This window comes from Gobio gobio (genome assembly GCF_949357685.1).
Source record: "Gobio gobio genome assembly, chromosome: 8".
Lineage (NCBI taxonomy): Eukaryota > Metazoa > Chordata > Actinopteri > Cypriniformes > Gobionidae > Gobio > Gobio gobio.
In genome coordinates, this window is record NC_137114.1 from 25,729,965 (window position 1) to 25,757,764 (window position 27,800).

The window sequence follows — 27,800 nt, forward strand, 5'->3', positions numbered from 1 at the left end:
CGCTCAAATAATTAAACCTAATTAAACACCTGTGGAGAACATTAAGCTAATCAATTTAATCAACAATAAGAGGTCGTTCAAACAGCAGATTTACCTCCTTTCGTTGACAGTTTTTATTTTAGCATCCCTCCACCACCCCATCTCCTCACTTTGATTTAATAAACTCTTATTAGACGTCAACACAATCCATAATACAATGCAGTCTAGTTCTAGACTATCTCTATCATGGGGGGTTGTACTCTGGGTTCGGGCTAATATTCCGAGCCCGGAGCTCTCCCCCGGACAGCACGCCAAATACGCTACGCATAATCTTTACTCTATTTAATTTGATGTAAGTATGAACTCGTGAAATGCGTGGATGCAGCTCTGGCTTCTCTGCGACTCCAGGGCATTTGCTTGTTGAATTGATGGCTGGTTGATTCTAGCTCAATCAGACCCATATGGAAATGTAATATATGTACATATATGTCCCTATATCCAAGTAGTGATGTCATATATGTTTCAAATAAGGCAATACATTATTAGCACATATATATACTGTACATCCTCACGATATATGAAGATATATGTTTATACCATGTATGGAATACCCATTGAAGAATTATTATATATACTCGGGATGCCATAATTCTCAATATAATATCGAACTGTTCGGTACGACATCCGTGGTTCAATACGCGCTTGTGAATTGTGTTTCTTTCGGTTTTGCATTTATTTAATTAATTTCCGTGCATTTTATTTCTCTCCGAATTGTCTCTGTTTGTGTGTGCCCATGAGTCTACGCGCTGATATCAGTAAATATCCAATCACTATGCACTAAAGTTAGGGGTGTTGAGCCACGCTCGCAAGGCCAGATTTCACAGCGGTGAAGTGAGGCTGCAGTGCACACCATCATCTTTTTTAAATCTGTGGTGTGGGTGGGGTGTGCGATATCACATGTTAGTGGTAGAGTTCAGCTCACGGGACACTATAGTTATTCGCAATCACGGAAGTTCATTATTTGCATGCGTTTTAAAGCCTTGCCGGTTAAACATTTCATTTGCGTGCTTATGCATGGTTTTAACATGCGCTTTTCTGAGCATGCGCACTAAAAGCCTGTCAAACAGGACGAGATTACTGGACTAAATAATCTTACTGCGCTAATACTGTCAAATGCACACATGGTTAACATAAACACAGTTGGTTATGTCTAAAGTGAAAGTAAAATCAGATGAATGTCTGTATAAGTGATAGCAGCGCAGCCTAATAGTGAACACGCTGTCCTTAAATGTACATTTCACCTCAAACTTAAAATTCTGTCATTATTTACTCACTCTAATGTTGTTCCAAACCTGTATTAATTTCTTCTGTTGAACACAGAAGAAGATATTTTGATGAATGTTGGTACCCAGACAGTTGACGGTAGCCATTGACTTCCATATTATTTTTCCTACAATGGAAGTCAATGTGGACTTATTTATGTGGATATTTTATTGTCAACAGAAGAAATAACTTTATTCAGGTTTAAAACAACTTGAGCATGAGTAATCAATGACAGCATTTTCATTTTTGAGTGAACTATCCCTTTAATGTTAATAAAACAACAAAAGACAAAGAGAAAATCACTCATTGCTCTTAACTGAAAAACTTTAATATAGTAACTTTAATAAGAATCAATATATATTTTATAGTGAAGTCTATGTGGTGTTTTAATTTTACATGTATTCATTCAATTTCATTCTTGAATGCTGCTGTACAGCTAGTGTAGCCAGTGTTAATCATTATACATATATATATATATATATATATATATATATATATATATATATATATATATATATATATATATATATATATATATATATATATATATATATATATATATATATATATATATATATATATATATTATACATAGGAAGGTGTACAAGGGTTTCTTTCTATTAAGTAAAATAGAGCAATTTGCTATAGTATTGCTATAAAATTTTTATTTTTTCTCCTTAACCTTTTGCTGTTCTAGTCGCCTAACAATAGAATAACAAAAAACACTGATGTGAAAAGCCATCAGAACCGAACCAAACCGAAAACTGTGGTTAAAAAAACGAGGTATGTATTGAAACGTGGACTAACTGTATTGTTGCATCCCTAATATATACATATATTGCAATTATTTATATGATGACTTTTTATATGGTACTGTATGTTAATGCCATTAATGTAAACAATATATGTCTAATTTATATATGCAAGTTTATTCAAACAACATATATGCAAACATTCAGTATGCTTATATAGTATTTTTTATGGATTTATTACGTTAACGTTATAATAACGTTAACGTATATATAATAACATAACGTTAGTGACTAACGAATGGGGGTCCCAATATAATCACGCCACTCGGCTGTCTTCCAGTGCCCTGCATAAGTGCGAGTGCCCTGTCGTAAGACTAGTACGGATGAAGGACTCCCACTTAACACATGAATACCAAGATACACTGGGAAGCATATTCCAGTGGAGATATGCCAGAATGCCTACCCATAGGGAGGAATTCGAGAGTACACATATGACCCTCTAAGGGCTGCATATGGAGAACTCTGGGTACCAGCCGAAGGTGGATTTTTAACCCCAGGAATGGCAGGGACTTGCCAAGGGAAAGACACCCGCTCAAGGAGGCTTACGGTGGAAATACACGTGTGGGGGTCGCCAGAGAGGAACCATGCACACAGGGCACCTGGCCGGTAGGGTACTCAAACCTGCCGCGTCCCATCCAGGAGCCACACATGGAGGTTCCAAGATTGGGACGCGGGTGCCAAAGGGTGCCCCGTCTCTGAGTGAAGAGATCGCATCTCAGAGGGATAGGCCAGGGAGGGGCTGTTGCAAGGAGTAAGAGTTCGGGGAACCAGGTCCGGCCGTGCCAGTACGGGGCGACCAGAAGGACCTGCTCCTTGTCCTCCCTGACCTCGCACAATAACTGCGCGAGAAGGGGGGAAGCATATTCGCGTAGGCCCCGCGGTCAGCTGTGTGCCAGTGCATCCGTGCCAAGCCTCGGACGGGGAATAAAACAGGCAGCAGAGGGAAGAGGCATGGGAGGCAACAGATCTACCTGTGCGTCACCAAACTGTTCCCAAATCAGCTGGACCGACTGGGGATGGAGTCTCCAATCTCCAGGAAGTGGCTGAGACCGTGAGCTCGTGGAGTGCACGGTTCAGTTCTCCTGGGAAATGGACAGCACGAAGGGACCTCAGATGCTTCTGACTCCATTGGACGAGATGGCGGGCGAGTTAAGACATACGGCGGGAGCATAGATCAGCCTGGAGGTTGATGTACCCTACTGACCGTGTAGTCTGGCCGGACTAGTACATGTTGACCCTTCAGCAACACTAGGAAGCGGTGCAGGGCGAACCGTACTGCCAGCAACTCAAGGCAATTGACATGCAGGAGGCGCAGGGGTCCTGTCCAGGAGCGCGCGGCAGCACGTCCATTGCACATGGCACCCCAGCCCGTGGAGGAGGCATTTGTTGACACAACAATATACCTGGAAACTCGTCCTAAGGGCCACTGGCCCGTAGAGATGAGGTTCGGCCACGGGGTGAGGGTCTGCAGGCAGGCCCGAATCACTGGGACCCGGAGCGTGCCCGAATGCCATGCCCATCTCGGGACTCGATCGCGAAGCCAAAGCTGAAGCGGTCTCATATGAAGCAATCCAAGCGGCATTACCGCGGCTGCAGATGCCATATGCCGCAGGAGCCTCTGAAATAACTTCAGTGGGACCGCACTCTTGCTCTCGAATTAACGAAGGCAAGTCAGCAGTGACTGCGCACGCTGCTGGTAAGCAGCACGCACATGGCGACCGAGTCGGAAACCATACTGAGAAAGAGATCCTCTGCACGGGGCAGAGTGGCTCTTCTCCCAGTTGACCCGAAGGCCCAGACGGCCTAAGTGCCGGAGCACTTGGACTCTGTGTTCGCACACCTGCTCTCGAGAGTGACCCAATATGAGCCAATATCGTCGAGGTAGTTCAGGATGCGAACCCCGTGCTGCCTGAGTGGCGCAAGGGCTGCCTCGATAGACTACGTGGAGTCACGAGGGGACAGAGCTGGCCCGAATGGGAAGACCGCGTACTGAATGTCCACCCCTCGAAGCAACCCGTAGGAACGGTCCGCGTCGAGGAAGGAGACATGGAAGTAAGCGTCCTTCAGGTCGATCGCTGCAACCAATCTATCGGACGAATGCATCCGAGGAGGCGTACACTACCAACATCCTGAACGGAAGCCTGTGAAGAGATCAGTTCAGGACGGGCCGAAGAGGCCAGCTTGGGATATGGGCGAGTTGAGGAGGGGGGCTCACTCAACCCCCCCACATCACCAGGTAAGGCCAGGTATTTCTCCCGGACCACAGCTGTGGACATCACCCGACCGAGGGAGCGTGTGGCCACCTTTACCGCCCAGAGGGCGGGATCAGTGGCGGCACGCAGCTCATAGAAGAGCCCTTGGTCGGCTCCACCCTTGTGCATGTGGAAAGGGGCGGCGGCCTGCCCCGTAGCTCTGCATGGCCACGCCACCGAAGTAGACGAGCCCACAGGCTTTGGGAGGGTGCTTAGGACAGTCACACCATGTCAAAGCCCTCTGTGGACACCGTAGTGCGCAACAGAGAGTTCAACAGTGGGGGGGGGGGCAGTGTACCCTAGGCCGCGGCCCCATCAAGGGCAGAGTTCAACACCAGCGCGAGGCTCGCGGCTGCCCAAGATAACATGGCTGTCAACTCTAGGTCGGATCAGGCAGCGCTGGCACACCCGAAGGCGGAGCACAACCTAATCGTCATCTCCAAAGGACTCTAGCCCACCTTGGGATGCGGCGATCGACATCTCAATGCTATCTGGAGTGTGAACGAAATGAACGAGGCGTCAGAGATGGGCCGCTGTTTCAGTTCAGCACTCGTGGGAAGCGATGTGCGAGAGGGGGGCGTGGCCCGAGGAACGTATTGTCGGGGTTCTTAATACCACAGCACCGCCCTCAGGTCACCCTGGCCACCAGCCAAAGTACCACCTCTCTCAGAGACGGTAGATTGGGGTGTGGCAGAGGGGACTCTCTCTCCTCACGGAGATCACTGAGTCTCGACCGCGACATCGCGATGGTCATATTCCCACAGTGGGAACATGACACATCCACAAACACTGCCCGAACGTGATGAAGCCCAAACACGTCGAGTAGTGAATGTTCCCATAGACAGCAACGGAGATCGCACCCGTAAGTGCGCGGGCGAGCCGACTTGAAAAAGACGTGCCACGCGCAAGCTCTTTTTGTGAGAGGAAAGCTCTGCAGAGTGCCGAAGCGCCCAGGGAAACACACACACAGCTGTTGCAGATCACTGCACAGATCAGCAGGCAGGCAATGTGAGATCGCTGGAACGCGCTGTCACACCAACACCCTGGAGAACCGCTCGTCTCGAAGACTGAAGAGAGAACTTCAGAATTCAGGCTTGTAGGAGTGAAGAGATGCTCTTGGCTCCAAAGCAGAAACATAATGCAATGTTGCCAGCGTACTTCCTTATATACCCACATGGTGGGGCGGAGTTACGCATGCAAATTCCGCATGCCCATGGCATTGGCACTGCCATTGGGCAGTTTTGAATTCTCGAAGATGATTGGCTTCTAAGTGAAACCCCCATTCGTTAGTCACTAACGTTACGTCGTAGTGACTGAACGAAAGGGAACTGCAAAATATGGTTGATCGCAAATGTTCATAATTTGTATTAAAGGTCCCATGGCATGGCATTTTTCTATTATTTTATAATGTTTCCTGAGGTGTACTTATATTGTTAGTATGATTTTTACATCATAAAATGTCATAATTTAGAAATAAAAGGCTTTTTTTCAATACTGATGTTTGCCCTGTGGCTGAATGCCCTGTCTGCTGTGAGACTTCAGTAAAAACGCCCACTGTTGTGATTGGCTGACATCTTTGCATTTGAAATGAGCGGAGGGGTGTAGTTTAACGAGGTCTACCAGGCACGAGCTGCTGCCAGAGAGACGGATGGACCGGAGTTCACTTCACATCACTTCTCTCAGCACGTCTCAGTTCAGTGAACTGTTGTAGCTACTAGAATATACTTCAGGTTATTAGTTTATTTCTAGTCGGAGGGGCTGTCACTCATGTCAGAAAGTTAGTAACTTTAGTAAATTATGGATCAGCGCTGACTCGAGACGCGAACCCTTTAGAACGATTCAGTCCGATTTGGTGAACTGATTCGGTTCACTAAAAAGAACCGGTTCAAAAGAATGATTAGTTTGTGAACCGGACATCACTAATGTACCAGAGACGGAGCGATTGCTAACAAAGTTATTTATAGTAACTACTGATTTGTGAGAGAGCTGTCAGTGCAAGTTTGTGTTTGTATCTGAGAGTTCTGAATAAACACGAGTCCCAGTCACAGCGAGTCCGTCTTCATCATTATTCTACCAACTTTGTAACACATGCAATGTACCATTACAGCTGTCGAGATGAACGAGTTACGAGTAAGTGATGATTATAGCATTATTTTTCGATATGTTCCAATCATATGAAAAGCGTCAGTGACGAGCATTTAGTACACAGCGCAAACAAAGACACAACAGCAGTAATCGAATGTAATCCAGTTTATTGTGGGGATAGCTGGCTAGCCTAGCCCGGAGACCCTCACGCTTACCCCCCTTCTGCTTAATCTCGCGCCGCGTTTGGCGCCTCCGCTGTGGGCCAGATGCAGTACTGGGGGTCGGTGATGTTGAAGGCCGACCGGCCAGTGCAGCCCGAGCTTCGGCGTGTGTGAGGTTTATCTCTAAAGAGATGGGAGTCTACTGATGTTGAGCAGAAACGACTGTATGCACATTTTAGAACAGATAGACGCGACAAGGATGTACAAAAACACTGACTCACAAGATAGAAAGCACAAAAACACTGTTCTGTCGGGAGAGAGAGAAGCCGCAGTGTGTGCACGAATAATAAATAATTTGCTACACATAAGAAATCACTGATCACAGATCAGAAGGAACTGAAAAAAGACTTCTGTTTTCATTTGTACATCCAAACACTGCGAAACTGCCAGCATTCACACGTTTGCAAGCCATGATCTCTCAAGCGTTTGCATGGGCATGCCAGATTCTCTGGGCGGAGGAAAGGGAGGTAACCGTTCCTGTTTGGACGTCAAAACAGGAGACTTCAGGATTGGCTAGTCTAGCCTGTCATTTCTCAAAGGCAGAGAAAGACAGCCAGAACTCGGTTTACACTGATCAACATTTCTATCCACTTGGGGACAATATTCAGGCTAGGGGAACTCATATTAATGTTGAAATACCTCATAAAATGAAAATTTCATGCCATGGGACCTTTAAATGTAGGCTAACAAATATATGAAGCCATGTTTAATAAAGTATATTTGTATAATTATGCAATTTATATACATAATACAAAAGAATATGAGACAGACATTATGAACATGTATTTTACATATAAATGTTGTCAGGGTTCTGTTACTTGGATACGGTTTTATTCTTGGTTTGGTGAAAGCTCTGACACTCCTATTGTCTTGCGTGTTTGAGTTTGCTCAGATAATGTGCTCTCCTGTCTGCATGAATTGCTTTGTGTGATGTTTGGATCCTGGCATTTCATTCTAGTTTGGTTTTGGTTCAGGCTTCGGCAGTGGCGGACCTAGAAAATTTTACATGGGGGGGCAAAGGGGTGGCAAGAGGTCTTGGCAGGGTGGCAGGGGTAGATGGTACATGGAAATCCCTATATGTGAATTGCTTTAACAAAACAAACACAAAACCACTTTTAAACTACAGTACTTATTGCTTAATCATGCCCTTACACACTACAAAGGTTTTTAATTCACAACAGGAATAAGCCCAGTGTTCAAACAAAACAAAACAGTATAAAAAGCTAAATGAAAATATAAAAAAGTACAATAATTGTGTCCAAGATGCAGTGGACTTCAAATATACAACAGTGGACAATACTCAAGTTCTTATTATAATTAAAAACTTATAATTACAGTCCACAAATGAAATGACCCATGATCACCCATCTTTTTTTAGGAAAGCTCAAGGCGACTGTTGTTGTGCTTTGCAGCAAAATGTTTCACAAACAGCGTTATGTGTTTCTAAACATGTTACAGTGTTTACATGGTACAATTTCTGGTAAGCTACGCTTTTTTGTTATTTCAATTCAATTAAATTATTGTGATTTGATTTAATATTGACTCATTTGGATAAATATTATGCACACATGATATACCTAATGTCAAGAAAAAACAACTCACCTAATGCTGTAAACATACAGAGAGCCCTATCAGCTGGCAGTGTTATTTAAAGGGTTAGTTCACCCAAAAATGAAAATTCTGTCATTAATTACTCACCCTCATGTCGTTCGACACCCGTAAGACCTCCGTTCATATTCGGAACACAAATGAAGATATTTTAGTTGAAAGCTGAGGGCTGAGAAAGGCTTCAGATAGGCCTCCATTGGCATTCAGTACATTTACACTCCCAAGACCGATAAAAGGCACTTAAAACGTCGTTACAAAGTCCATCTCACCACAGTGACTCTACAATAATCTTACGATGCGACAACAGTAGTTTTTGTGTGCAAAAAAAAATCAAAATAACACCTTTATCCAACTTGTTCTCAACTTCCGTGTGTGCCTCCACGATGCATGCGCAAGAATATGACGTAGCGCCGGGGTTCGGGAATCCATGGAATGCACACTTAAGTCCCATTTTGAGCACTACGACGAGACCTAAAGCACGATCAATGTAGAATTCAACAGCTTAGATACGCACGTCTTCCTCTGCTTGTAAACCAATCGCTTCTGGGTCATGTGTCCGAACGCCGGATCTGCGTCATATTCTCGCGCATGCGTCGTGGAGGCACACACGGAAGACAAGAACAAGTTGGATAAAGGTGTTATTTTGATTTTTTTTTGCGCACAAAAACTATTGTCGTCACATCGTAAAATTATTGTAGAGCCACTGTGGTGAGATGGACTTTGTAACAACGTTTTAAGTGCCTTTTCTGGGTCTTGGGAGTGTAAATGTACTGAATGCCAATGGAGGCCTATCTGAAGCCTTTCTCAGCAATCAGCTTTACACTAAAATATCTTCATTTCTGTTCCGAAGATGAACGGAGGTCTTACGGGTGTCGAACGACATGAGGGTGAGTAATTAATGACAGAATTTTCATTTTTGGGTGAACTACCCCTTTAAGGTAAAAAATAACTCAAATTACATTCAATGCGTTTTTTTATTATAATAACAACTTTATTTAATGATATAAATAAAAATATAATAAATATGTAATATGGTACTGAAGGGTCAAGGGTCAAGCCAAACATCACTTGTCTCTTCATCAGACACATATCCTTCAAGAATGATTTTATGTTCAATATTAAAATAAGAATTAATGATAATCAAGTTATAACCATTTCCTACATTTGATAAATCAGTTCTCTATATTCAAGGAGTGATTTTGGATATTGTAGTGTTTTAGTTGCTCTGTGCTTTTGAATCCACATTATTTAGGTGCTGCTCTGAGTCTGTGTCAAGACGTGCTGACAGGCGAATGTCCTGGGTGTTTGTAACAACACTCCAGGGAGTGAAGAGTGCTCAGCATGTGTTAACTGTATGTCTTACTAAAGTGACCCCTGGGGTCATCTATGTCACAGCTATGGGACTCTTTGGGGACTCAGAGAAATGTACCTCTTTGATATACTTTTCTTTCTTTATAGAATAGAATAAAGTCACTTCTGAATTAGAGTTAGTATCAGCATGTTTTGGAGAAGTGCTTTGTTGATAGTTAGTTAAGATGTTCCTGACCTTGATGGAAACTGCTATTCTGTGGAGCTTTGTGTGTGCGTCTCATGATTCTGTGCAGATCCAGTATTGAAGATGGTCTTTTCGGTAGACGATTCTAGACTTGGAGGCATCTTTTCTATGACCTCCGAGGTCACTAGGGACTAATCTGGGCCTGGGCAACATCAAGTCTACGCATTTTTAGTGATATATGCTCATATCTGTCTACGTGTGGAAAGTTGCTTACGTTGCATGTTGTTAGAACCAATCAGAATCATTCCACATGGCAGTAATGACGTGTCTAGACCTTGAAAACAGTATAACTGTTCAGAAAACTGTATGTACGTTAGACGGAGGCGGGGAGACTGTTAGAGGGAGTGCGGCCTACGAACTCCTCTTGAGCTGGCTTCTGCTGATGAAACTGAAAACTATTCTTCAGTAAAATTTTCTTTAATTAATCTGACTCCTGGTCTTCATTTTTCACTACTGGTCCTGGGTCCTAAACTGTTACCCCAACAGTACACTACACATATTTAGCAAAATACTCTCTAGCTCTTTTTTTCTAGCCAACTAATGTGCTATAGCCTATTATGGTCATTAAATGGCTTTCCTGAGGTAAATGTTATGTGACATAATTGTTCTCCAGTTGTTTTATTGACCCCTTTGTCAGACTGATTGGTCGATATTATGTATGAGGAATATACATTTAGGTAAGTTGTAGGCTACTGTTTCATTCAACATTGTCCATTCGTGTTTATTTACTATTAGCTAGAGATGATCGGTCCACGTGCAGCTAGGGATCTGTCACGTAACATATACAAGCGCCAAAACGGCATTTATTGTTTGAATTTCGTAATAAAAGTGACAGAATCTGAGAGCTGAGATTTTTTTTATATCATAAGTAACCTGCTCTGTCTAGTCTGTCGGTGTCGGTGTCCGTGTCCTCTTTGCTTCGCGATTTTTCTGTGCGTGAGAAAATGTATGTGTGGCGTGTGAGCGTGAAAAGTGTCAATTGCGTGTGTCTCACGGTGAATGCGTGAGATTTGGCAGTTATGGATACAATATTTTTATATTTTTTATTAAGCTGTTCTTGTCTTTACTAAAATCAAAATTAGGCTAATCAAAGGGAAGAGTGCTCTTACGAATCACAACCGCTGATTTTGGCTAACGTAATAGACTTGCTGTTTTTGCTGATGCTGAATCGTCTTTAGCATACAATACAATCATTACAAATGTAATTTTAAGTTAAACATGTGTTTAAACTACACCTGGGGAAACTCACTTCACCTTCAGGGGCTCTGGGGCAGCTCAGTTTCTCCAGTCGGTTTGTAGGGCCACCGCACCGCAGCAGACTCGCTGTGTGTGAGCCAGACTCAGCGAACGCCGCTCTGCACGTTTGAATCAGAGACGTAGCTAAGTATTTGAGGGGCGGGGGGAGGGATATTTTATGTATTTAAATTTTAATACATTTAAAATAAAAAATTAAATGGTTTACTTTTGGTAAATGTATTGGACATACTGGCGGGTTGTTTTTACAAGTACAGTTTTTGGATCATCAAAGTTAGGGGGGCAGCTGAGGGGGCAAGGCTCTAGAGTGGGGGGGCACCTGCCCCCCCTTGCCCCCCTGTAGATCCGCCCATGGGCTTCGGACATTAATGCTCCATGTGTTTTTTCCCCTCGTGAGCTTACAGTATTTGCTTTGTCTCGTGTGAGCATGTAATTTTGCTTGGGCAGTGCACACTCTTTTGTCCATGTGTTGTGTGTTTGTTTAGCTCGTGCTCATCATCAGCCGTGTACTTTTATGTTTTGTTCGTTTATTTTTGAAGTCTAATAAAAAGCCCATTAACCTCTGAATCCTTGAGTCCCTCTTCATCCCTTGCCTCACCTGACAACAATATTTTATATTTTAAATTTAATTTGTTTTATACATAAAATCTATACTAAGGCTCTACAACATTTATCAGTGACTTGTCAGTAATTTGTCACATATATAATATATGGAATAGTCAGTTTATGGAATTGTTCTAATTTCTTGTCAGTATATGGAATTGTTCTAATTTCTTATAGGTTTCATAGCTGTGCATAAATATGCATTCATATGTTTACTCTATATAAGCATATTAGGATATTTCATATATGAGACACATGTCAAAATATGTATTATACATACATAAACATATATACTATATGGGATACATTTTATATGTCAATATATGGAATTGTTCCAATTTCTAAAAGGTTTCATATGTTTTTACTTTATATGAGCATATATGGGCCCATATGGAAATGTAATATATGTACATATATGAAATATTAATATATGCAATATATGCTCATATAAAAGTAAAAACATATATGAAATCTATTAGGCTGATGATGAGCACGAGCTGCATGCTAAACAAACACACAACACACGGACAAAAGAGTGTGTACTGCCCAAAGCAAAACGACTAACACGAGACAAAGCTAATACTTGTACTGTACACATGGAGCATTAATATCCGAAGCCTGAACCAAAACCAAACTAGAATGAAATGCCAGGATCCAAACATCACACAAAGCATAAAACATGTTCACAATGTCCGTCTCATATTCTTTTGTATTATGTATATAAATTGCATAAATATACAAATATACTTTATTAAACATGGCTTCATATATTTGTTAGCCTACATATATTTTAATACAAGTTATGAACATTTTCCGTCAACCATATTTTGCAGTTACTCATGTGATCCAATTTCAAACTAAATTAAAAACAATTTGACAGTGTAAGACCGCCCACATTATAGAGAACTCTATGAGCATACAACATGTTTGCATATGTTTAAAAAAAACTTTTTACAAATATGAATAATTAGAAATATATATTGTTTACATATATGATCTCAACATACTGCACAGTACCATATAGAAATTCATAATATAAATATCTGTAATATATGCATATATAATTTTACTCTAGGTATTTTATATGTGGTATACAACTATATTAAAAAAATCCTATATAAGTATACTGAATGTTTGCATATATGTTGTTTAAATAAACTTGCATATACAAATTACTGGGGTGGCAGTGGCTCAGTTCATGTAGGTTGTCTACTAACCGGAAGGTTGGTGGTTCTATCCCCGGTTCCACCTGACCAAGTGTTGCGGTGTCCATGAGCAAGACATCTAACCCCAGCTGCTCCCGACGAGCTGGATGGCGCCTTGAATGGCTGAACATTTCGGACTCAGTGTGCAAAGACCTTGAAGCTTTGCTTTCAGGAGTTTCCTCCAAGACATTTTTGATGCACACGTTTGTCGGGTATTATAACCTGCATCTGGGATCCACTCCAGGTTATTTGGTGGTTTAATCTTGGTGTTCGCTTTCACACAGACATGCACTTGCTAGTGCGGCGGCATGGGTATAAGGTTTCCACAGTGTCTTGACTAGGGTTGGGTATCGTTTGGGTTTTTTTCGATTCCGGAGCCAAACCGTTCCCTTTCGTTCAGTCACTACGACGTACGTTAGTGACTAACGAATGGGGGTTTCGCTTAGAAGCCAATCATCTTCATCGTATTCAACAGCGCCCAATGGCAGTGCCAATGCCATGGGCATGCGGAATTTGCATGCGTAACTCCGCCCCACCTCGTGGGTATATAAGGAAGTACGCTGCGAACATCGCATTATGTTTCTGCTTTGGAGCCAAGAGGATCTCTTCACTCCTACAAGCCTGATCTGAGTCATCGACAGCTTTCGAGACGAGCAGCTTTCCAGAGGCGTTGGTGTTACGGCGCGTTCCAGTGATCATCATACTGCCTGCCTGCTGATCTGCGCAGTGGTCCGCTAGACAGCTGGTGTGTGGTCCCTGGGCGCTTCGGCGTTCTCTGCGAAGCTTCCTCTCATAAAAGAGCTTACACGTGACGCGTCCTTTTCAGGATGTCTCGTCCGTGTACTTCTGGGTGTGGTCGGTTGCTTTCCTCTTCTGATGGGCACGAACACTGTCTGATATGTTTGGGCTTTCAGCATGCTCAGACAGCGTTCGCGGATGAGTCATGTTCTCACTGCGGGAACATGACCATCGCAATGTTGCGGTCAAGACTCCATGACCTTCGTACTGAAGTGAGAGTCCCCTCTACCACACCCCGATCTACTGAGTCCCAGAGGCCCAGTACTTCGGCTGGTGGTCAGGGTGACTTGACGGTTACGGTGTGGAACAAAGCCCCGACGCTCATGCCTCGGGCCACACCCCCGTCTTGCACATTGCAACCCGCGAGTGTTCAGATGCAGATCGCGGGGCCGGCTCCGGCTCCCCCGCGCATCTCATTTGGCGCTCCAGAGGAGGATGCGATGTCGATCACCGCATCACAAGGTGGGCTCGAGTCCTCTGGAGATGACGACTCGGCTGTGCTGCCGCCCTCGGGCGTGCCAGCATTGCCCGAGTCAGATCCAGAGCTGACAGCCATGTTGTCTCGGGCAGCCGCGAGTTTAGGGATCGAGTGGAACCCTCCACCCTGTCCCGAACGCTCAAGGCTCGATGATTGGTTTTTGGGGGCTCGCGCTGACACCCGTCAGTCCTTGCCCTCAATACCTTTCTTTCCCGAGCTGCATGAGGAACTCACGCGGTCCTGGAAGTCCCCGTTGTCTTCCCGTGACCGTTCACTGACTTCCTCCGCCTTCTCCGTCCTCGATGGGGCGGCAGCTAAAGGGTACACTGGGGTCCCTCCAGTTGAACGTTCTGTTGCGATGCAACTGTGTCCTCAGAGCGCTTCAACCTGGCGTGGTGATCCTAAGCACCCCTCCAAAGCCTGTCGATTCACATCAACCTTGGTGGCGAAATCGCACAGAGCCGCGGGGCAGGCTGCCGCTTCGCTGCATGCCATGGCGATCCTCCAGGTCTACCAGGCCAGGATCCTCAAGGACATGCACGAGGGTGGAGTTGATCCGGGGCTCTTAAATGAGCTGCGTGCCGCCACCGACCTCGCTCTCCGGGCGACGAAGGTGACCGCACGCTCCCTGGGTCAAGTGATGTCCACAAATGTGGTCCAGGAGCGTCACCTGTGGCTGAACCTGGCCGATATGCGGGACACCGAGCGAACCCGGTTCCTCGATGCCCCCATATCCCAGGCCGGCCTCTTCGGCGGGGCGGTTGAGGACTTCGCCCAACAGTTCTCAATCGCCCAGAAGCAGACTGAGGCTATTAAGCACGTACTGCCCCGGCGGCCAGCTGCTGCCTCCACCCCGCCGCCGGCGCAGTCAACTCAGTCTGCTCCACGCCGAGGACGCCCTCCTAAGGCTCCCGCCCCTCCCACCCGGTCCAAGCAGCAGCCTTCACCCGGGCCGGGTCGCGGAGGAAGCCGTAGGAAGGCGTCCAAGTCCCCTCAGGCCGCCCCGCGCCCCGCTAAACGCCAGGCCAAGCGGCGCTCCTGAGACGGACGGCTCAGGGATGGGAAATTCTTTCGAGGAGATGGTAGCAGGACCACTCCTTCCCCCGGTGGAGGGCCGGGGGAGAATCCTTTGTTCAGCTGCTGGCCCCCGGGTCAGCAGCACCCTATGTTGGTCAAAGAAAGAATTAACACTCCCATCCCTGAGCCCACAGAGTCCGGTGATGACGGTGCGCGCCACCCACGGGTCCCGCCACTCGCATCCCACTCTGTCGCCAGCCTCCTGGCAGAGCAGACCCCAGTGGAACGCTGGTCCTTCCCTGGTCTCCTCTGTCAGGACGCAGCTGTCAACCGTGCCCCCGCACCGGGACGCCCCACAGCCTCCCATGTCCGGGCCGGTGACGCTGCATCGCTGCAAGCCCACACCGGGTACGTCTGTACACCGTATGACCCCGCTGGTGCAGTTTCTGGATGTCTGGCTTCAGCTTCCAGGGCTGTCCCGCTGGGTCGAGCGGACCGTCAGGCGCGGCTATGCGATTCAGTTCGCACGGGTTCCTCCCTGCTTCCAGGGAGTCCGTTCCACCATGATCGGGGCCAACGCCCCCGTCATGCGAGCGGAGATTGCCACCCTACTGGCGAAGGGTGCGATCGAACCTGTCCCTCCAGCCGAGATGAATTGCGGGTTTTACAGCCCGTACTTCATTGTACCCAAAAAGACCGGTGGGCTACGGCCAATCCTGGACCTGCGCATCCTGAACCGTTACCTTCACCGGTTTCCGTTCAAGATGTTGACAGCGAAACGCCTTTTCGAATGCGTTCGTCCTCACGATTGGTTTGCAGCGATCGACCTGAAGGACGCCTACTTCCATGTCTCCATTTTGCCTCGACACAGACCGTTCCTACGGTTTGCTTTCGAGGGGCGGGCATATCAGTACGCAGTTCTACCATTCGGGCTATCTCTGTCCCCTCGCGTCTTTACGAAGATTGCCGAGGCAGCCCTTGCGCCCCTTCGGCAGCACGGGGTCCGCATCCTGAACTACCTCGACGACTGGCTCATACTGGGTCCCTCTCGAGAGCAGGTTTGCGGACACAGAGATCTGGTGCTCCATCACCTAGCCCGTCTGGGCCTTCGGGTCAACTGGGAGAAGAGCAAACTTTGCCCCGCGCAGAGGATCTCTTTTCTCGGTATGGATATCGACTCGGTCGCCATGTGCGCGCAGCTTTCGAGCGAGCGCGCGCAGTCTCTGCTGACTGCCCTTCGACAAGTCGAGGGCCAGAGTGCGGTTCCACTGAAACATTTTCAGAGGCTCCTGGGGCATATGGCATCTGCAGCCGCGGTAACGCCGCTCGGATTGCTTCATATGAGACCGCTTCAGCACTGGCTACGCGATCGAGTCCCGAGATGGGCATGGCGGTCTGGCACGCTCCGGGTCCCAGTGACTCGGGCCTGCTTACAGACACTCACCCCGTGGTCGAACCTCAAGTTTCTACGGACCGGAGTGTCCTTAGAACGAGCTTCCAGGCATGTTGTTGTGACAACAGATGCATCATCCACGGGCTGGGGTGCCATGTGCAATGGACAAGCAGCCGCGGGCTCCTGGACAGGACCCCAGCGCCTTCTGCATGTCAATTGCCTCGAGTTACTGGCTGTACGGTTCGCCCTGCACCGCTTCCGAGCGTTGCTGAAGGGTCAACATGTGCTAGTCAGGACAGACAACACGGCCGTAGTAGCGTACATCAACCACCAGGGCGGTCTACGCTCCCACCGTATGTCTCAACTCGCCCGCCATCTCGTTTTGTGGAGTCAGAAGCGCCTGAGGTCCCTTCGTGCTGTCCACATCCCTGGAGACCTGAACTGTGCAGCCGACGAGCTGTCACGGTTTCAGCCTCTCCCCGGAGAGTGGAGACTCCACCCCCAGACGATCCAGCTGATATGGGAACGGTTCGGCGACGCACAGGTAGATCTGTTTGCCTCCCAGGACTCTTCCCATTGCTCCCTGTATTATTCCCTGACCGAGGGCACCCTCGGCACGGATGCACTGGCGCACAGCTGGCCGTCCGGGCTACGCAAGTATGCGTTTCCCCCAGTGAGCCTTCTTGCACGGGTACTGTGCAAGATCAGGGAGGACAAGGAGCAGGTCGTCTTGGTCGCCCCGCTTTGGCACGGCCAGACCTGGTTCCCAGAACTCTTACTCCTTGCGACAGCCCCTCCCTGGCCTATCCCTCTGAGACCAGACCTTCTGACTCAGAGACGGGGCACCTTTTGGCACCCGCGTCCAGCGTTCTGGAAGCTCCACGTGTGGCTTCTGGACGGGACACGGCAGGTTTGAGTAGCCTTCCACCTGCGGTGGTCGCTACCATCACTTCCGCTAGAGCTGAGTCTACGCGACGTCTCTACGCGTTGAAATGGAACCTCTTCGTCACATGGTGCTCTTCCCGCCAAGAAGACCCCTGGAAATGCCCGATCGGGTCCGTGCTATCGTTTCTCCAGGAGGGGGTGGAGCGAAGGCTGTCTCCCTCCACCCTGAAAGTGTACGTGGCCGCAATATCTGCCTACCACGATCTCCTGGGAGACAAAAAGGTAAGTCAGCACGACCTGGTCATCAGGTTCCTGAGGGGAGCGAGGAGACTGAATCCTCCTCGCTCTCCTCTCGTTCCCTCTTGGGACCTCTCAGTAGTCTTAAGTGCTCTGCAGAGGCCTCCCTTTGAGCCTTTGCGGTCGGCCGAGATTAAGTTCTTGTCTATGAAGACGGCTCTGCTGACCGCATTGGCCTCGCTTAAGAGGGTCGGGGACCTGCAAGCATTTTCGGTTGACGAAGCGTGCCTTGAGTTCGGGCCGGCTAACTCTCACGTGATCCTGAGACCCCGGCCTGGATATGTGCCCAAGGTTCCTACCACTCCGTTCCGAGATCAGGTGGTGAACCTGCAAGCGCTGCCTTTGGAGGAGGCAGACCCAGCCTTGGCATTGCTCTGTCCAGTACGCGCTCTCCGCGCCTACGTAGACATGACGCAGTGTTTCAGGACCTCAGACCAGCTCTTTGTCTGTTATGGTGGAGAGCGGAAGGGAAGTGCTCTCTCAAAGCAGAGGTTGTCTCACTGGGTGGTGGACACCATTGTTTTGGCTTACCAGCAGCAAGGTCGACCATGTCCCCTTGGTGTGAGGGCACACTCCACCCGGAGTGTGGCCTCCTCTTGGGCTCTAGCGCATGGCGCCTCGCTAACAGACATCTGCAGAGCTGCAGGCTGGGCGACACCCAACACATTCGCCAGATTCTACAATCTCCGAGTGGAGCCAGTGTCCGACTTTGTACTCGCCCCCCCGAGGGGCCGGTAATGGACCACGCTCAGGTGTCTTCGCTTGCTCGCCATTCCACTCCCATGACTGGATACGTGCGATATTTTCCTCAGGTGAGCTCCCCGAGAGCCCTGAGCTCCTCCAGCACTGTCGACGCCGACATCAGTTCAGTCTGCCCTTTCGAGCCCAGACCCTCATGTCCGGCCAGGTGCTCCGTGTGCATGGTTCCCCTCTGGCGACCCCCACACGAGTATTCCCACCGTAAGCCTCCTCAGTGAGCAGGTGTCTTTCCCTTGGCAAGTCCCTGCCACCCCTAGGGTTAAAAATCCACCTTCGGCTGGTACCCTAGAGATCTTCCATATGCAACCCTCAGCGGGTCATATGTGTATTCTCTAAGTCCTCCCTACGGTAGGCATCTTGGCATTCCCTCACTGGGATATGCTTCCCAGTGTACCTTGGTAATCCTGTGATAAGTGGGAGTCCTAGGGCCTTAAGTGGCGGGATCTCACACTTACGCAGGGCACTGGTTGACAGCTGAGTGGCGCTGTTTTACAGGTTCCCCCATTCGTTAGTCACTAACGTACGTCGTAGTGACTGAACGAAAGGGAACGTCCGGTTACGTATGTAACCCTCGTTCCCTGAGGAGGGAACGGAGACGTACGTTTCCTTAGCCACGTCAGCTGTGCTGCCTGGAACGCTAGGAGTTCAGTCTTGGCTCCTGCAGCAGTAACATAATGCGATGTTCGCAGCGTACTTCCTTATATACCCACGAGGTGGGGCGGAGTTACGCATGCAAATTCCGCATGCCCATGGCATTGGCACTGCCATTGGGCGCTGTTGAATACGATGAAGATGATTGGCTTCTAAGCGAAACCCCCATTCGTTAGTCACTAACGTACGTCTCCGTTCCCTCCTCAGGGAACGAGGGTTACATACGTAACCGGACGATACTTTTAAAACGTTACCGGTGCCTAAACGGTGCCTGAACCGATACTAAAAAAAAATAAATAAAGGCCACAAAACGAGGTGGATGACATTACATGGCTTTTTATTTATTTATTTTTTATTTAAATTGAACCATTTTTAAAAAATAATTATGCATACTTAAATGTATGAATATAAATAATTACAAAACACAATTTACTTCTTTACAAATTATTATTGACTTATTTACAAATTCACAGTAAAACCTAAGCCACCTAACCCAACGACAACAGGCCTAATATAACTCTAAATAACAGTTACAGTAATAACAGCAATAGTCTGTATTCTTGGTATGCTACAAACCAGCTTCGAGCTTCAGCTTTATTTTGAAATATGATCATATTCTCTGGCTAAATATTTTAGAATGCATCGCCTTAATGTTTCCATGGCGATACGTCATGTTTCTCATCTGACACACAGCAGCCGCAATAGCGCTGACAGCTCAGCTTTATTTCGTTTTTTCTTTTTATTCAAAATATTCACAAACTTCTTAACTGTGTCACAAACTATCTGATGTTCAAATGTGTGAGTGAATGTGTGTTAGTTGATCTATAAAGCGCAATGGGCAGCGCCATGTTAGTTTGCGCCTCAGAATCGGATCCGTCGGATTTATAACACTTGAGTTCATTCTCGTCTCACGAAATACATGAAAGCTAGTGACCAGTGAACTGGTCGAAGAATAGAGTAAACGATATAGTTACTATATAATGTGCATGTATCTGATGTGAATAAAACACGCAACGTTAGTCAAATTATAACCGTCTGAAAGGATTGTCATTGACATCAGACATCAGTGTGTGTTTTTTGCTAGTAACCTACTTATGAGCATTTAAATGTCTGAAACCTGAAATAAACATGATGTGGTTGAAAACACTGAATAGTTGTCATGAGTTGTGATGTGACCAGCGCTGAGCGTCTGTCTCTGGCTCGGCGCCAGCCAAAGCGCGAAAGCACGTTTGAATTTTGGCACCGAAATGAGGAACCGAAATCTGCGTTCTGATTCGGTCCGGTACATACCGGTTATATAAGTACCATATTGGCACCGGGTTTCGGTACCCAACCCTAGTCTTGACCCAGCTCAAGTTCCCTTGAAAAGGAACGTCTCAGGTTACGACTGTAACCCTGGTTCCCTGAAAAGGGTTAACGAGAAGCTTGCTTCGCCCTGCCATACTCCCTGCATGCCTGTGATCGACTTGCTTCAGCCTATCCGAAGCTAGCGCACCTATAGTATAGGTGATCTCTATGATGTTCCGTCACGCCATTGGACTGATTTCATATGTGCTTCACGATGCAATCATGCAGGCAGGGGCATTCCCACAGCGTCTTGATGCAGCATCTATTTCCCTCCTCTGGGAACCAGGGTTAAAGTTGTGGCCTAAGACGTTTTTTTTTATGTTTTATTTTTTGTTGTTTGTTTTTTTTGTGGAAACTGATACATTTTGTTTTAGGATTCTTTGATGAATAGAAAACAAGCAGTCTTTACTGTTACTTTTTATCAATTTAATGCATAATGGCTGAACAACAGTATTGATTTTTTTCAACAACAACAACAACAAAAAATCTTACTTATCCCACACTTTGGAATAGTAGTGTATGGATTATGTGGATGTGGTTTATTATTATTATTTTTTTTTTTTAGGTGCCCTCTATCCTACAAGCATGCGCATAAACGAACAAGGCCGTTTGGTCGTCAACTTCCGTACAGAAGCACGTTTTCGGGGGCTCTTTGTCACTGCACATTCAGGTGTGTTATTAAGCATATTAAAAATACAACGGGTATAATTGTTTTGCATTTGTTTTTTTGGCTCACAGCTTCATGAAAACATTTAGAAACAGAATAAAAAAGAAAAAAACAAGAAATTATATTTTGAATATAGAAAATTATGCTTATTTTTTAGAACCAGCTATTGTTATGACTGGTATTCTAATAACTGTAATTCATTTAAAATAATAATTGTACCTTTGTAACTAACAGTTGCACATATGTCATGTGTAAAAAAATCTGATCTTATAATTGTTACAAAAAACATTATTTATATTCATAAATGTAATGTTTGAAAATGTTCAAATTATTAATATTTTAATGTTTTTTTATTTTTTGTTTTCTTTTGATTTGGGGATGAATTATGTCCATTTAATGGGTCAATTTACTGAAACTTGTAATGATGAGGCAGTGTGATCTTGTGTTCAATCTGAATAATAACATTCCTGTCAACACAGCCTCCCTTATGACTTCCATGGTCATGTGTGCGGATCACTCTGGGCTGACCTTTAACCTTAGCTTGGTGAGAAGTGAGCCAACATACAACCAGCCAATGCAGCAATGGACCTTCATCTCTGACTTTGCTGTAAGTCTTTACCGTGTCTGGTTGTAACTGTAAAAATGACATTTTTCTGCATCCAATTCAAAATCTGCTCTTAAAGGAACACTCCACTTTTTTTGAAAATAGGCTCATTTTACAAGTCCCCTAGAGTTAAATAGTTGAGTTTTACCATTTTTGAATCCATTCAGCCGATCTTTGTATCTGGCGGTAGCACTTTTAGCATAGCATAGCATCATTGATTCTGATCAGTCCATTTTGCATCTCATTCAAAAAATGACCAAAGACACTTTCAATATTTTTCCTATTTAAAACTTGACTCTTCTACAGTTACATTGTGTGCTAAGACCAACTGAAAATTAAAAGTTGCGATTTTCTACACCTATATGGCTAGGAACTACTTTCTCATTCCTGCATAATAGTCGCAGAGAAAGTTTCAGGCTTGCAAGCCGACAAATTGTGTTGTGGATTTACCTTTGTGATTAGCCATGGTTCAGTGTGTTGTAAATGGCTGTGATAGTAAGTCGAAGATGTATACTACCACCATGTTTCACAGAATACCAACGAATCATTGCGCCGCTGCAGCCATGGTACGGCCGCGAAGATCCTCGACTATTACGCAGGAAAGAGAAAGTAGTTCCTAGTCATATAGGTGTAGAAAATCGCAACTTTTCATTTTCAGTTGGTCTTAGCACACGATGTAACTGTAGAAGAGTCAAGTTTTAAATAGGAAAAATATTGAAAGTGTCTTTGGTCATTTTTTGAATGAGATGCTAATGGACTGATTAGAATCAATGATGTATGCTAAGCTATGCTAAAAGTGCTACCGCCAGATACAAAGATCGGCTGAATGTAATAAAAAATGGTAAACTCTAGGGGACTTGTAAAATGAGCCTATTTTCAAAAAAAGTGGAGTGTTCCTTTAATACTATGTTCATGATGGCATTTGTCATTATTGGGTCCATTACTCTCTCTCATGATAAGTGTTGAAATACTTTCCTTCAGGTGAGGGATTACTCAGGAACTTACACAGTGAAACTGGTTCCCTGCACGGCTCCTCCCAGTGTCGAGTACAGCTTCCGTCCTGTGTGCCACCCGAGAGAGCCAATTACCTTTGATCTGGACATACGCTTCCAACAGGTCATTACTGAATCATAAGCACTCATCAAAGGGTTCACGTCAGTGACTGTATAGCCGAGCTCAGAGTTTCCTTGTGTGTGTGTCTAGTGCATTTAAAGCTTGCAGGGATCACATCATACACACTGTACCTCTTCGCAAAGTCTGCATTATAGCCTGACAGGTTTACAAAAAAGTCCAATCTGAAATGTTTGGCATGATCAGTCATCTTGTTAAAAGTTTTATTTAAGATTAATCAGAGCTTCATGTTAGTCTACAGCCAGCACAATGTTTGGCAGACTCCACCATATCTTTCTTGTCATTTTAAATTGCTGAACATTACATACTGAAATTAGTGGAGTTTATTAAATATCAAGTTCTTACAAATGTACACCACCATTCAGAAGTTTGGGGTCTGTAAGAGGTTATTTTTTTTGGAAGAATCTCTTATGCTCACAAAGGCTGCATTTACAATGCATGTCACAAAAGTAATATTGTGAAATATGTTTTACAATTTAATATAACTGTTTTCTATTTGAATATATCATTACTCCAGTCTTCAGTGTCACATGATCCTTCAGAAATCATTCAGCAAATTGTCTATGCTGATTTTCGGCACAATATTTTTTTTTGTTATCAATCTTGAAAACAACTGCAGCTTAATATTCTTGCAGAAACTATGATACATATTTTGTCAGGACTCTTTAATGATTAGAAATCGTCTCGGTTACGTATGGTAACCCTCGTTCCCTGAAGGAGGGAACGGAGACGTACGTTGGACGTACCGACGAATTGGGATCACTTCTGGGAGCCCCTATCAGCTTCGAGCTATCTAGAACCGGCCAATGAACAATTGGCGTTTGAGATTTGCATGTCACGCTCCGCCCCGCGCCGCGGGTATAAACAGGAAGCGAGAGCGAATGCACGCTGTTTTTCACTGAGGAGCCAAACGTAGTATCTCAACCTGCAGTGATGGTACAGCAACTGTGGCGACGGGACATACGTCTCCGTTCCCTCCTTCAGGGAACGAGGGTTACCATACGTAACCGAGACGTTCCCATTCAGTCGGTCACGTTCGACGTACGTCGGACGTACCGACGAATTGGGATCCCTATGGAAAACGCCATAGTTACTACCACTTCCAGCGCCCAGCGATGAGCCCCTCAGAGCCCGATCTGATGCGGGCGGGAAAGTTCACGCAGGGAGAGTCCAAGCTGCTGTTCCGCAAGACCCATTCAGCTGACTGTATTGGATAACGCTGGGAAAGCGTGCCTGTGAAGGCAGCTGCAGAAGCCACATCATGCCCAGAGGGAGTTAACATGTGGAGAATACACGTATGGGCTGACCGTGGGCAGCACAACATACGGAAGTCCCAGGGGTGGCCCCGGCCAATTAGTGGAGGGGGACAACACGTACCTGGGACGGCAGAGGAGACTCTGCCGAGGGAAAGACACGGGCTTGCCGTAGGGAGCCGTACCGTGGAAGAATACACATATGGGACCGCCGTGGGGGTCACTACATATGGAACCCAGCCTAACACAAGTTCCACCAATGCATACGAGTGTTAGACCTGGCGTCGAACGCTCCGCCACGTCCGACTGCCGCGGGTTGCGGAGGACTCAACAGGGTTCGCCGTTCCGGGGAACTCGACTGGAGCAAATAAGCGCACGCATCTGTCACGCATCGGAGCGTGTCATAGGGGAGGGAATGGCGCAGCAAGCCGACACAAGAACAGGCACTTCGGTGTGACTGACTATGGGAAGTGAGCACACAGGAAGATACCGGCTCTACACGGAGGCTATAGAATCTAGCGAACGTGTTAGGTGTCGCCCAGCCCACAGCTCTACAAATATCTGTCAGCGAGGCGCCACGAGCCAGCGCCCAGGAAGAGGCAACACCCCTAGTGGAGTGGGATCTTAACCCGAGCGGGCAGGGCACGTCTTGGGACTGATAAGCCAAGACGATGGCATCCACTATCCAGTGGGCCATCCTCTGCTTGGAGACAGCCTTTCCCTTCTGCTGTCCTCCGTAACAGACGAAGAGCTGCTCTGAGGTCCTGAAGCTTTGCGTTCTGTCCACGTAAGTCCGGAGAGCACGAACTGGACAGAGAAAAGCTAGGGCTGGGTCTGCCTCCTCCGAAGGCAGCGCTTGCAGGCTCACCACTTGGTCCCAGAAGGGAGTAGTGGGAACCTTGGGCACATATCCAGGCCGGGGTCTCATGATCACATGAGAGTTACCGGGCCCGAATTCCAGGCACGATTCGTCGACCGAAAATGCCTGCAGGTCCCCTACCCTCTTTATGGAGGCCAACGCAGTCAGGAGTATTGTCTTTAACGAAAGAACTTTCAACTCAGCTGACTGCAGAGGCTCAAAGGGTTCTCTCTGTAGTGCAGTTAGCACCAGAGTTAAGTCCCAAGAGGGTATGGAGGGAGGACGAGGCGGATTTAATCTCCTCGCTCCCCTAAGGAACCTGACGACCAGATCATGCTTAACTAGAGATTTCCCATCTACGAGCTCATGATTAGCGGCGATAGCGGCGACATAGACTTTGAGAGTGGAGGGAGACAGCCTTCGCTCCAACCCATCTTGTAGAAAGGTAAGCACAGATCCGATCGAACACCTTCGGGGGTCTTCTCGGCGAGAAGAGCACCAGTCGACGAACAGGTTCCACTTCAACGCATAGAGGCGCCTCGTAGAGGGGGCTCTAGCGGAAGTAATGGTGTCAACTACCGCTTGCGGTAGGACACCTAGAACCTCCCCGTCCTGTCCAGGGACCAGACATGGAGTTTCCAGAGGTATGGACGCGGGTGCCATAGGGTGCCCCGTCTCTGAGTCAGGAGGTCCTGTCTCAGAGGAATGGGCCAGGGAGGTGCTGTCGCAAGGAGCACTAGTTCCAGGAACCAAGTCCGGTTGGGCCAATACGAAGCGACCAACTGGACTTGCTCCTCATCCTCCCTGACTTTGCACAGTGTCTGCGCAAGAAGGCTCACTGGGGGAAACGCATACTTGCTGAAGCGGCTGAGTGCAAGACGAACTGCTAACAACTCGAGGCAATTGATATGCCATTGCATTGAGGCCCCGTCCACAGACCCGAAACTGCAAGCCCGTTGTACGTGGCACCCCAACCCGTGGATGAGGCATCCGTGGAGACAACGGAGTGCCTGGATACTTGTTCTAGGGGAACTCCCGCCCGGAGAAACAGAGGGTCCGACCACGGGCCGAAGGTTTGGCGGCACCTCGGAGTCACTTGGACGCGGAGGGAACCGCTGTGCCACGCCCATCTCGGGACTCGATCGTGTAGCCAGCGTTGAAGCGGTCTCATATGAAGCAACCCGTGCGGCGTTACTGCGGATGCCATATGCCCCAGGAGCCTCTGAAAATGTTTCAGTGGTACCGTTGTCCTGCCTTTGAACGAATTCAAGCAGTTCAACGCTGACTGGACGCGCTCCTCGAAGAGGCGCGCTGTCATCGCGACCGAGTCTATCTCCATACCAAGAAAAGAGATCCTCTATGTGGGACAGAGTTTGCTCTTCTCCCAGTTGACCCCAAGTCCCAACTGGCTGAGGTGACTGAGCACCTTGTCCCTGTGTTCGCACAACTGCTCTCGCGACTGGGCAAGAATCAGCCAGTCGTCGAGGTAGTTGAGGATGCGAACGCCATGCTCTCTCATGGGAGCAATGGCCGCCTCCGCAACCTTCGTAAAGACGCGGGGCGACAGGGACAGCCCTCCTCCGGGGGAGGGAGTGGTGCTGCAGCCATCTCCCGAGGAGCAGTTTCCTCCATCTCTGGGCGGCCCGTCTCAGGGTCGCTTGCGACGACGCTTGCCACCTGGCTTGGCAGCGGCCTGAGCAGGCTGGACATCCTTCCCACGGCCGGCCCCACGCCGTCGGCTGGTGTTAGGCTGCTGCGGTGCCTTGGCGGGGGCGGAGGCGGCGGCGGGTGGACGTCCTCGGCGACGAGTAGCCGGAGGCGGTGCCACCGGCAGCGGGGCGGAGGCAGCAGCGGGCCGCCGGGGTAGGATGATAGTTCTCGGCCGAGAACTGTTGGGCGAAGCTCTCGACCGCGTCGCCGAATAACCCAGCTGACGAGATGGGGGAGTCCAGGAACCGATATTTATCGGTCTCCCTCATGTCAGCCAGGTTAAGCCAGAGATGACGCTCCTGGACCACAAGCGTGGACATCACCTGACCAATGGCACGGGCGGTGACTTTCGTCGCCCGGAGGGCGAGGTCCGTCGCCGTCCGGAGCTCCCGGAGGAGCTCTGAGTCAGGCCTACCCTCGTGCATGTCAAGGAGTGCCTGGGCCTGGTGGACCTGCAGCAACGCCATGCCATGCAAAGCGGACGCAGCCTGTCCGCAAGCCTTGTAAGCCTTCCCGGTCAGACCGGAAGAGAACTTACAGGCCCGGGACGGGAGACGTGGGTCACCGCGCCAGTTAGAGGCGGTCGCCGGACACAGTTGCATCGCGACGGCGCGCTCCACTGGCGGGATCCCCACGTAACCCTTGGCTGGTCCGCCGTCGAGGGTAGTGAGGGGGGAGGAGTCACTCGGTCGGTTTCTGGCAGAAAAAGGTGCCGTCCACGACCTCGTGAGCTCCTCATGCACCTCCGGGAAGAAAGGTGTCGGGGCAGGACGCTGAGAACCAGCGCGACCCAACCCGAGGAACCAATCCTCAAACCTAGAGGGTTCGGGACACGGTGGAGGGTTCCACTCGAGCCCAACCCTTTCGGCGGCCCGGGCAAGCATACCAGCCATCTCAGGGTCCGGGGCAGCCGTTGCCACTCTCCCAGAGGGAGGCAGTACAGCTGACCCTTCATCCTCCGAGGACTGAAACTCCCCCTCCGATGCAGCGATCGACATCTGTTCGTCCGCTGGAGCTCCAAAAGTCACCACTGGTCTCCCGTGGGAGGGTCCAG

At 47.7% G+C, this 27,800-nt stretch overlaps 1 protein-coding gene across 1 annotated transcript in view; it reads left to right on the forward strand.

Moving 5' to 3' along the window:
- The window catches only part of frem2b (FRAS1 related extracellular matrix 2b), a 137,588-nt gene that overhangs the window by 99,371 nt on the left and 10,417 nt on the right, over positions 1-27,800 (forward strand). Inside the window, exons 18-20 of the mRNA XM_079823951.1 lie at positions 21,088-21,192; positions 21,669-21,796; positions 22,775-22,909. Coding sequence (XP_079680077.1) covers positions 21,088-21,192; positions 21,669-21,796; positions 22,775-22,909 — 368 coding nt within the window. The remainder of the gene's footprint in view (positions 1-21,087; positions 21,193-21,668; positions 21,797-22,774; positions 22,910-27,800) is intronic.